This window comes from Dermacentor silvarum, chromosome 10 (assembly GCF_013339745.2).
Source record: "Dermacentor silvarum isolate Dsil-2018 chromosome 10, BIME_Dsil_1.4, whole genome shotgun sequence".
Lineage (NCBI taxonomy): Eukaryota > Metazoa > Arthropoda > Arachnida > Ixodida > Ixodidae > Dermacentor > Dermacentor silvarum.
This window is the reverse complement of record NC_051163.1, coordinates 98,223,097-98,235,502: the sequence shown is the minus strand read 5'-3', so window position 1 is coordinate 98,235,502 and position 12,406 is coordinate 98,223,097. Positions and strand designations below refer to the sequence as shown.

Below are 12,406 nucleotides of genomic sequence, written 5' to 3'. Positions count from 1 at the left end.
AAAAAGTGAGAACTCCCGACCGGAAGAAGCGCACGTGTTTGCAGTAACAAACACACTTATTAGTGAATACTGGAAATAAAACTCTCATTCGCAGCAATAATATTCATAGCAGGCAAAACCATCTTTATATATATAACTGAACGGCTGCGTTCACTTAGCCGGTGCACTATCATAACGACCATAATGAAACAAAGGAACAGCATGTTTCACATACACGTGCAGATACACGTGCATATGTGCAGATCTGTTGCGTTCGTTTAAGAAGTACGTACCACATGGGGCACCCAGTTTTAATGAGTTGCAAATATAGTGAGACTTTCAAAAAAAGTTTTCCTTGTCGGAATCAAGTTAGCAGATTTACAGGCTGCCCGAAAACGGGGCGTTTATATCGAATGAGAGCTAGGAACTTGTTAAGCAGTACTTATTAACACCCGTCCGTTAATTCTCTCCGGAACTGTCCTCTGCGCAACAGCCACGACCCTCCGGCAGCAAAATCATTCGGAATAATTAACAGTCCTCACTTGCATGCAGTCACTCACCTTTGAGATTTCAATAGTGCTGTTATGCGTTACATTCGAACGGAAATTACAATTTGGCGTCGTACAGTATATCAATGACACACACACACACACACGCACGCATATATATATATATATATATATATATATATATATATATATATATATATATATATATATATACACAGGGTGTTTCAGCGAACACTTTCAAAATTTCTTAAAGGTTGCCTGTGGCAGTTAGCACAATTCTAGTTCATGAGCTGGTCTACTCGAAGAGGCGGACATTACTTGCACAAGAAATTGAAATACATAATCGAATAATTAACAGAAATTCACTAATTAAGTTTTTAACTAATTACCTGATGGACGATATTGTAATTTACAAATTGTAGCCGTGGAGTTCGCAAGGCGGATCCAGTTGGAACGAATTCTCGGGATCACACCGGTTTCGAGATATTAATTCCCGAACTTTGCGAAGAAATGCATTGGCGTTCCAGTTAGGTTCTTAACAAAACGTCGCTTTTTGCATGGAAACACAAAATTAACTGGAACGCCAATGCATTTCTCCGCAAAGTTCGGGAATTAATATCTCGAAACTGCTGTCATCCAGAGAATTAATTCTGAGTGGATCCGTATTGCGAACTCCACGGCTACAATTTGTAAATTGCAATATGGGCCATCAGTTAATTAGTTCAAGACTTAATTAGCAAATTTTTGTTAATTAGTCGATTAGGCATTTCAATTTTTTTTGCTAGTAATGTCCGCCTCTTCGAGTAGATCAGCTCATGAGCTAGAATTGTGCTATCTGCCACAGGTAACCTTAAATAAATTTTGAAAGTGTTCTCTGAAACACCCTGTATATATATAACTGAACGCAGCCGTTTATAATATACAAGCTGCAGAGTTGAGCGGTCATACATTTGGGAACGGCATTACATTTATGCATGAAATACAGGATAAGCGTAACATGTTTTTCTCGGAAATCAGACCCGAGAATAATTTATGTTTACACCCCCAGAAATAAGCCGAAGAACGCAGTCACCTGCTTTTTTCTTTTTCTTTTTTTTAATATACGCAAATTCTTCGGTTGTACGTGGCAAAACCACGATATGATTATGAGGCACCCGGTTTAGTTTTTGCCACCTGGGGTTCTTTAACGTGCACCTAAATAGAAGTACACGAGTCTTTTTTCCATTTCGTTTCCATCGAATTCCGTGACCTGGATTGAACCCGCGAGCTCCAGTTTAGCAGCGCTACGCCGTATCCACGATATAGACATAATTAGGCTACCGCGCAGGCTTTTTTTCTTTTTTTCTTTTTTGAAGTATCGACTGGAAAAAAAAATTCCATGTACGGCTTACGGCCAAAGGTTAGCATATAGAATGGCTAACTAAAACCGTTTTCGGCGCTCGAGGTCCGACTGCAATAAATAACCCCGTACCAATTACTCCGCATTCTGTTTACTCCGCTTTCTTTCTTTCCTTCTCTTTCTTTTATTCTTTTTGAAGTATTGACAGGGGAAACAATTTCCACGTACGGCTTATATGGTCAAAGATGAGCATATAGAATGACTAACAAAAACTGTTTCCGGCGCTCGAGGTCCTACAGCAATAAATGACCCCGTACCTATTACTCCGCACTCTGTTACGCGAGGAAGGCAAAAACTTGAATGAAATGTTGCGCTGCAGTTTACTCTTTTTTTTATCTATAACAATGCTTCCCGTAAATCTGAGTACAAAGCGCCGCATGGGGCAGATACATGCTGTTTACTTGTTTGAAGCGGCAAGCAGGAAGGTTACATGTGTTTCTCCGTCTGCGCTTCACGAGGCCTACTGATGGAAAACTATATGCGCAACAATACACACGAGAGATACATGCTGCTTGAAGAACGAGCAAAGTATTTTTTTTCCCCAAAGGGAACCGTACAATAACAGAGTAGAATGAAAGCCGACACTGCGGCCGCAATGCACGCGCAATCACCGAGCGGCATTCGAAAATAATAAAAAATAAATAAGAGAAAGAAAGGAATTTATTCTTAAGGCATATCTGCATGTCATATGGAATTATGAACCCCATTTGATTGGTCTGAACGCAAATACCAGCGCGCGAAGTTGTACGAATGACCCTGCCGAGCAGTATCGCCAGCAGTTTTCAACGGCGCGACCTTGATGCGGCTCAATCCAGTTCGACCGCAGCGCCGCCCCAGTATTTTTCCACGTCGGGCGCCTCACTGCAAAGCATGCGCCGCCCCAGCCGCTCGTCCCACTCGACCATATTCTAGTACACTCTAGTAAGTATCCGAGGAAGAACTTCCTCCATGGTTTCCTCTCACATTCGGACTGCCCAGAAGGTATCCGGCTAGAAGGGTGCGAAAAGATCTAGTCCTTCGGGGATCGAACCCAGGACGAACGCCTTCCCGAGCGGCTACTCTACCTTTTGAGCTAACCAGAAGGCTAGCAAGTGGCACACGGATTGTTAACTACAGGTGTAAAAGAAGCGGAAAAGCAAATCGTCCCTGCTGAAATTCAGAATCGATAAAATTCGGGTACTTACTTACGTGTTGGAACATTAGATACTCCGCTCCAAAACCCGCCGTGGTTGCTCAGTGGCTATGGTGTTGGGCTGCTGAGCACGAGGTCGCGGGATCGAATCCCAGCCACAGCGGCCGCATTTCGATGGGGGCGAAAACACTCGTGTGCTTAGATTTAGGTGCACGTTAAAGAACCCCAGGTGGTCCAAATTTCCGGAGCATTAGACCCCATTGAGGGCAGCCTCCACTACGGCGTGCCTCATAATCAGGTCATGGTTTTGGCACGTAAAAGCCATATTTTTTTTATTCCGCTCGAAAAGCAATGCTTTGCAATCGAGGCAACGAAATTAAGCAAACGCTCCCTTTTTCATGTATTGTTTATAGAAGTTGCACAAAGCCTGCGCTGGTATTTTCTACGAGAGTCCGCTCTTCGGCGGTTAGCGACGATTTACGTGACCCACTACTCCGTACGTTTTTTTTTTTTTTTCGAGTACAGTATACGTTCTACATTGGCTGCATTGCTAAGTATTGTGCTCATTATGTACTTTATGCATGATGCTTTCTGTGTCGCGGTTGCCGAGTTTGTACGACAGTTTGTAATAAATATTGGCAAACACGTTTCATCCGCATGAGCCCGCACATTGCAATAATTTATTACCAAAAGCAAAACAAGTTCTAGAACAAGCTTCTTTTTTTATGTAGCGACATTATGCCCCAGCAATAACGTATTTACATAAGCTACGTTTATTATATACAAAACCAACCCAGCCACTTCGAGTGGCATCGCAGTCGACAGCACTTCAGCATTAGACCCCATTAAGGGCAGCCTCCACATCGGTCACCACAGCCTCCTTCGTCTTTCCGGTGATCTTTCGCAGCTTGTCAATGAGACAGGCACTGGAACGCACTTTCTTCAGAGCATCCGCCCCCTCCTCATCGTCGACGGCACCACCTCCCGCTCTGACGAATTCGACAGCCCTGTCCAGGAGACGAACGTTCCTGTCCAGGAGCTCCGCCATCTCAGTTACACCTTCCACATCGTCGTCCGGGTCCCACGCCACCATGAGATGCGTCACCGTATAGTTCTTCCTGAGGCCCTCCAATACGACAGAGAGTTCTTCGCTCCTTATTCCGTAGTACTCGCAGACGTTGACTTCATTCAGAACGTCGTTGGTGGCCAGTAGTTCCGACAGGGACGCCGCGATCTCGGGAGTCATCAGCTCCGCGTACATGGAGAAAGTCGTCACCGACCGGTTCTCCCGCAGGGCGTCGAGAACCCTGACCAGGGTCTCGGCTCGGTCCACGGTCATGAGGTTCTGGACGCGAGTGAGAGTTGTGGTTCGCTGCAAGACGGACACGAGACCGTCGGTGAGCGCGTCAAACATTTTGCCGCTCGGGCAGAAGTGCAGCATCCGCGCAGTCGTGTTTGTCGCGACGGCGTCGAAGAACTCACGCAGGTTCTCCTCGGACACCGATTCGGTGACGTCGACGGAAACTTCAGCGCAGTGTCTGTCCTCTCGTAGCAGCCTGGTCAGGTGCGGCAGAAAGTTCTGCTTCCACACGATGTACACCCTCTTGAAGGTGTCCGCGTACTTCTCCTCCCGAAGCAGGACGTCGACGTCTTCTTCGTCCAGGTCCACTTCGAAAATATCAACCATCTCAAGCGTCGAGTTTTCGGTCAGCGTGTCCGCGAAATCGACCACGGTGCGGGATGTTAGGGGGTTACTAGCGAGCACGAGCTTTTTCAGAGTGCTGTTCATAGCGAGCGCTTCGGCAAGCGACGACGCCCCGTCGTCGCTGATTTCGTTGGACCACAGGCTCAACTCTTCCAGGCGAAAGTTGTCCTGCAAGAAGAACGCGACGTCCATGGCGAAGTGGTCGCCGATCTCACTGCACGACAAGTGCAACACGCGGAGGTTTGCGAAGATCCCCGAAAGGTTGATGCTGAATTCCCCTTCCTCGCTCTCGATTCCGACGAGCTCCAGTTCCTCCAGCGACGACGATTCGTCGAGGTCTTCCAAGACGACCTTGCACACGTTCAGCGGTACTCCGAAGAGCTTCAGCTTTTTCACAAACCCCTCTGTGCTGAAGGCGCGCCGCAGAACGCGGGCTTCATCAACCGACAGGTCGCCTTTGTACTCCAGCCTTATGGCTTTTGCTACGACGTCGACATCGCCCACTGTGCCCGAGCAGGCGTCGCCGTCGGCGTTCGCCCGAAGCCCCTTCTTGAGTACGTCGCTGAGCTCGACGCCTTCAGCTGATGCATCTGCACTGCGGTCACCGGACATCTTCCGTGGCGATAATTCCAAGCTTGAACTTCGCTGTAACACGCTTAGCTTGAGTGATCTTCCACACCTCAAAATCGGCTGTGAGGTGGTGACGTCAAGCACCCTGCGAATACAATAAATACAACGCTTACTCCACCGAACACCGTCAGCTGCGCTTCACGATTACAATGACTTACGTAAATGAAAACGTGATTACCTCGCGTTTTATCGGGGAAATTAACTGAATTGAAAGTGAAATGTAGAAAATAAAACAAAAAAGGGAAATGAAAGTGGACGAAAAGATAATGTGCCGCCGGCGGGAACCGAACCGACAACCTCCGCATTACGCGTGCGTTTATATTGAAAGGAAAAGTTCAATGGGTCTGGTGCCTATTATGAGGAGGAAGAAGTGGTCACGCATACGAAAACGAAACATTTACTTCCTATATTCGCATAATAATACTGAGATATTTGATCATTAATACCTGTAAGAGTAGACACTTTAAGTGCTATTTGCAAGATTCTTATTTCATTTCACCTTACTTTCCTAAAAAAATCCGGCAGATCCCACGCCCTGTGGGAATCGATGTTATGCGAAGCAGTGTGCCTACCAAGTTAACGAAACGACCATAAGAGCACCAAGACGTAGGCGGCTCTTTCATGACCTACATGGCGCGCATGCCATGACATCACTTCACAGAGTCTGCATTTTGCCATTTATCACAGGACTCATGAGCAGCTGGTATATGAGATAAGAGAAGACCACCATCAAGCTATCGCTAAAGGGCATGAAATTATATTTCAGTGGATACCGGGACATACCAGCATTGCTGGTAATGACCTCGCCGACGAAGCCGCCCGGTCTGCTCATCTGGAAGGCCAACCAGTCTCAATCAATCCCCTTATCCAGGACCGACGCTGCAGGAAAACTTCATATCGTGGCTAAAGCTATGGCACACAAATATTGGTCTTCTCTTAACCCGAAGTGCCATCTCCACAAAATTGACCCATCCTTGAAGCTTCAAGTGCCATCAAACATTTCCCGCTCTGAGGCGACAGTATTGTGCCGCCTCTGGCTCGGGGTGGCATTTACAAAGGCCTACTCGTTCCGCATTGGAATGGGGGATACGCACATGTGCGACTCTTGTGGAACCAGAGAAACAATTGAACATGTCTTATGTCTCTGTCCCCAGTTCGACGTCGAGCGTGAAGCTCTCCGGACAGCATTGAACCGGCTGCACTCTCGACCATTTTCGGAAATGAAGATCCTTGGACCATGGCTGTATGCGTCGATGGCACAGAAAGCCACGAAAGCCTTGTTGCACTACCTCAAGTCGACAGGTCTTGGCGACCGTCTGTAGACTTCGTGCGAAGCTTCAAATGTGCGCGAAACTGTGCTCTATTTCCTTTCTCTCTCTTTTCATCCCTATACCCCCTTTCCCCAGTGCAGGGTAGCAAACCGGACGTGCGTCTTGTTAACCTCCCTGCCTTTCCTCTCTTCTATTTCTCTCTCTCTCTCTCTCTTTGATGACCTACAAGACACGCATGTCATGATATTCATGCGACGTAAACCCCACGCGCCTGCGGCGCCTTAGATGATGATGCTGCTTCCGCTCCTGCACCTGCGACCTCTTTCCCTTCTCTTTCCTTTCACTCCCCATCCCCCTGTGCAGCGCGGTTGAGGTGTCCTCTATTGAGAGACAGTTATCGCGCTGCACTTTAACCCAATCTTTCACCCTTTCCAACAATAATCTCTCTCTCATGATATTCATGCCATGACATATCCTTTATGTTCGTCATATACACTTGTCATAGTATGCCAATTTTGGTACATACCAAGTGAACGAAACGGCCATAAGAGCACAAAGACCAGTGGCGCACCAACGGGGATGGGGTTCGGGGGTTGTAACGCCCTAACCCCCTCCCCCCCTCACGCGTCCAGCCTCACCAGTCCAACGTCTACCTTCAGTGCTCTGTTCACATTGTCATTACTATTCAGGAGGTGGCTTGAGGTCGAATTTTCCTGAGTAATATCCCTGTCACACGGCACATATGTAATGTCATTCGCAGCGAATGAGATTGAGTGTTAATGCCATTTTTGTTGCTTTTACAAGGGCATAGTGAATGACATTCACAGCTAATGGCATTCGACCATTGAATGAGTTTCCCGAACTCATTCACGCGCGACTTGTGTAATCTCGACGACAGGAGGTTGGCAAAAAATTACAAGATTAATCAATTAAAACGAAGTGTAACACATTTTCAAATAATCATCCAATGTTTACCGTTGTATTGCTAACAATATAGTGAAAATGTGTAAACAAGAAGCACGATTTGTAAGGTCTCGTTATCATAGCAGCCTGAAGATAAACATTGCCATCAATTGCGAATGCCATTTTATTTTTTTTAATTATAGGGTTTTACGTGCCAAAACCACGATCTGATTAAGAGGCACGCCGTAGTGGGGGACTCCGGAAATTTCGACCACCTGGGGTTGCACCTAAATCTAAGTACACGGGTGTTTTCGCACTTCGCCCCCATCGAAATGCGGCCGCCGTGGCCGGGATACGACGAATGCCATTTTGTTTACCCGTGTAGACTGGGAACGCAAGACTGCAACGACATTCAGTATGAATGACATTTACTGCAAATGACATTACATGTGCCGTGTGAAAGGGGTAACACTCAATGATTGTCTTGTATTTACTCAATCACTCTTAGGTTACTTTGAGTAAAACACTGAAGAAATAAACATAGTCAACATCCTTGTGTCATTATTATAATTATTCGGCCTTTAATTTGCTGTTGGATTCCTTTGGCTGAAGCAAGAAAATTGCATTTTACGCCGAAGTGCCCCCCCCCCCCCCCGCACCACAAGAATTCACCCCCCTCCCCCCCGGCAGAGATCCTGGGTGCGCTACTGACAAAGGCTTAAGCGGCGAGATATATAGATAGATACTGTCAAAGTAGCAAATGTTCGCCAAGAAATCTTCGCATTAAAAAAATTTTTTTTCACCTCCCGATTCATGGCCGATCCCTGGCCGAAACGTTATGAAGTAAATGCTGAGTTTTCGTACATGTGACCACTTCTCCCCATTTATATATATATATATATATATATATATATATATATATATATATATATATAATAGTTACAACCTGTTCGATAGTGTCACTGAAATAAAAGCATTGCTGGGCTGGGAAAGTTAATCACCAGAAGAAGAAAACTGAGACTCAAGTTCTTCCACCGTATCTTCTATAATCAAACAGGCATTGATAGCCGCAACTACCTATCGGAGCCAACTTTTGTCTCGAATCGACTCGACCACTCAAAGAAGGTGCGTGAATACAGCTGCAATACTAACCGTTTTGCTGAATCATTCTTTCCACATACGGTGAAAGACTGGAATTTGTTGCCGGAAGAATGTGTTTCAGTGTCTGATAACCATGATTTTTTTTTCGCGCCTGTGTTTGTGACAATGCATTACTGCCTTAACTTTGTTTAAATTTTCTATTACGCTTGAAAATGTTGACTCATTGAGTGTTCCACCTTGATGTTACTGTGCATTGTGTATTTATTCTTTATTTCTGTGAATGATTTAGCATATCTTTATCTAACTGCCCCCCCCCCCTGCGATAATGCCTTCGAGGCAACGCAGGTATTCTGTAAATAAATATATAAATAAATATATATATATATATATATATATATATATATAACTTGCGCCATAAAATCTCCCATGCAAAACGTGTAAGTGCACTGCGTTTTCGCTACACACGCACCATATCGAACCATCAAACATCAGTTTATTACACTGCTTGTCGAGCATGTGCCGTGGGCTTAGTATTCGCAATATACATTACGCTCATGATATTTTGAAACTGTACAACAACTTGTTGTTTGATATGAGTGTTACAGTCAAAGCTAAAAAAGAAAGCAACATGTCGCAATGGTAGCTGTCGTCGACACACAGAAACTGTCGACTTCACAGATCAAACGCCGCTACAGAAGCAAGCGCCATCTGGTCTTCTCAAACACGAACTGTATTTGAATGCATTTGAAGTTACCACACTATGGATAACGGAATCGACAACGCCCTCCCTATGGTGACGCTCATAATAACCTGGCTTGCCGCACGGCAATGTTTTCGTCCTAACTCCTCATTGAGACCGATATAGTTCCTGAAATGCATTACAAAGAACAACACATAACACCTACACATTCTGACTTAATATATGACACGAAACAGCGGAGGGTTAATTAAGTGATCCTAACAGTTCGTTGAAGACGCAACTCCAAGCGTGCGACAGAAAGCAGGCTTGCAAACACTGCAGCTTCGATCACTTATGTCAACCCGACAACTAGCGCATATCCTTCTTCATGGAGTGGTATTCAGTGTTTCGCACGGTGCAAGCATAAAGTGGGTGCCAAGTACTGCTGGTAGTACTCACCTCAAACTTGCACTACGAGAGTCCGCCGAGAGAGCTTCCGCGCAAGTCGGCCAGCTTCCTTCACCTTATTTACACTAGTGGCACCAACAACGCTTTATTCTACGCTGCAGTGCACATGTGACATCGCAAATCCATTCAAGAATGACGACGCCAGAGGAGCGTTCATTTCCCATGCAGACGAGAACTACATGACTACTTATAGTAAACTCAGCGGCAGGAACGACGCGAGGATAAAGCAAGAGACATCCGCCACAACAAAGGCAGCGCGCACGTCGCTAGCGAGACATTTTTTTACACATTGTGACTAAGTGGGAGGTGCCCTCTACACCTTGACGAACAGTCGGGTGTCCTTCAGGGCACTTTTCGGAAATAAAGTTTCACCACCACTCAGTTTGTTTTAAGCTGCTCAAGGCAACGTAAGAGCTTGCAAAAAATAATGAACCTCAGTCGTTGCTTCGCCTTTCAGTAGATTTCATTTGTCGAACTGATACCGCGTTTACGGCATGTTTACTGCCCGTCAAAGGTGCGATATTTGCTAAAATTTCGGTCTGATTATGATGCACGCGGTAGGAGCTGACTGCGACTTAATTTCGGCCACCTGGAGTTCTTTAACGTACAACTATATCTATGTACCAGAGCGCGTTTGCATTTCGCCCCTATCGATGTGGCCGCCGCAGCCGGGATTGAACCCGCGAACATGCGCGCAGCAGCAGAACGCATAGCCACTGGACTATTGCGGTGGGTAGCGATGCCTTTAGGCAGCTGGTTTATTATAGTCACCGTTAAGCAATCTAGTGATATTTTAAAAAATGAGAATGAAAAGTTGAGTCACTTTAGCATACGCTGAAGAGGATGTAAGTGAAAGCCTGTGCGCTAACGTCACATTCATTAAATTACTTGACATTCTCATTCGAATACATTGTTACTGTTGATTACTTGTTTTCTCCCACCGAATGTCGTGGGTTTGAGTGCCTTAATTACCTTCGGCTTAATTAGCACCAAAGGCCGTGGGTTCGACTCCCGCCAAACTGGTGGGTTCAAGTGCCTTAATTAAAAATGCCATGATTAGCTGCGCCTTAATTCACTTCATATTAATTAACAGCAGAGATTGTGGGTTCTACTCCCACTAAAGGTCGTAGGTTCGAGTGTCGTAATGAAATCTGTCTTAATGAACTGTGCCTTAATTAACATCGGCTTAACTATAGCACCGAAGGTCGTGGATTTGAGTGCATTATCTATATCTTAATTAACTGCACCTTAATTAACATCGCCGTAATTAACACCAACGGTTGTGCGTTATACTCCCACCAAAGGTCGTGGGTTCGAGTGCCGTAATGAACTCTATCTTAATTAACTGTGCCCTAATTAGCATCGCTTTAATTAACACCAAATGTCGTGGGTTCGACTCTGTAGGGAGTGAGGGAGGCGCCGGCGCCATTGCGCGGACTTCACCTGTTCTGCCGTCCACCGCCTTCTCCCCGTCCCGCTCCCAACCGGTTTCCGCGATGGCGCTCCACTCGCGGTGGTTAGCGATGAGGGCGGGGCGCTGACGTCACTACGCAGCCGCGTCAGCTGCTAGTTACTGAGCGTGACTCTCTTATCTCCGGGACCGGCGCAAAGTACGTACTGAGGGTTCCACTGTTAAAGGGAACACCGGAGCGCGTGGCGTCTGCTCGGCGCCACCACCGGTCGGCGGCCGCAACGAGCGTCGCACAGGCGCAGTTAGCGCTGTGGGCGGTGCTCTTTCGGCGTCTGCTACGGTGAGCTGCCGTGCTTCGGATCGTCGCGAAGCAAGCAGCTCGCGTAATTCGTGTTTTAACGCAGCAATTTTCCTTCCAGCGGGCAGGAAAGTGACTGGATTGATGTATAATCAGATAAATGCCATTAACATGAGCAGCAATGACCGTGCCGTCTTTTGTTTGCCTTATCGTTTCATAAAGATTCGCCCACCTCAAAAAATGTTTACTGTGCACGTCGATTCCCATGATTCAACGATAACTCGTGTGATAGCTCTTTATAAATTAATATGCTCGCTAAAGGCGCTTGTGGATTCTTTGTGCGGCCTGTGCACTGCAGCGACTCGAACATGCAGTAGTACAAATGAGAGGGCCACTACACACGATGAATATAGCTGTGCCACAAAGAGACATCCGCGAAAAAATTATCATTTTTGTCTTGTAAGCTGAAACGGCAAAAATACCTGCTTGGTAATAGTTTGCCTCGTCTAACTTTCCTTCAGCTTTGCAATGGCTGGCTATCAGTGTGTGGCGATGCGCTCACCGGCCAACATTGAAAAGGCGTGATCGGCTTGTTTCTCTACTATCCAAAGCGCGGCAGCAGACGACAAAAGAGCACCGCCCACAGCGCTCACTGCGCCTCCGCGAAACTTCTTGCAGCCACCAGCCGGTGGAGGCGCCGAGCAGACGCCACGCGCTCCGGTGCACCCTTTAACAGTGGACCCCTCTGTACATGCTTTCCTCTCGTCCGCCGACACCTTTGTGACTAGGACTGGAGCTCGCGCACGGTGCCTTTGCCCGTGCGGGGAGCGCGTACTTCGTGCTGATCCTTTCCCGACGCTAAGCCGACGAACGGTGCCTAGTGCTCGCGCGAGGTCGTACCACGCCGAGCCGCACTTGCCG

The 12,406-nt window shown here is 46.6% G+C and overlaps 1 protein-coding gene across 1 annotated transcript; it reads right to left on the bottom strand.

Moving 5' to 3' along the window:
• Window positions 1-3,683: 3,683 nt before the first annotated feature.
• Window positions 3,684-9,954, bottom strand: LOC119466343 (NLR family CARD domain-containing protein 3). Its single transcript, XM_037726850.2, has 2 exons — window positions 9,768-9,954; window positions 3,684-5,439 (listed from the first exon to the last, which is right to left on the bottom strand). Exon 2 carries the CDS (start codon window positions 5,334-5,336, stop codon window positions 3,855-3,857), a length of 1,482 nt encoding a protein of 493 aa, XP_037582778.1. The 5' UTR covers window positions 5,337-5,439; window positions 9,768-9,954; the 3' UTR covers window positions 3,684-3,854.
• Window positions 9,955-12,406: the final 2,452 nt, after the last annotated feature.

Bases quoted from the DNA above. Each gene is read 5' to 3' on its own strand.
- LOC119466343 (XM_037726850.2), bottom strand. From the start codon at position 5,336: ATGTCCGGTGACCGCAGTGCAGATGCATCAGCTGAAGGCGTCGAGCTC.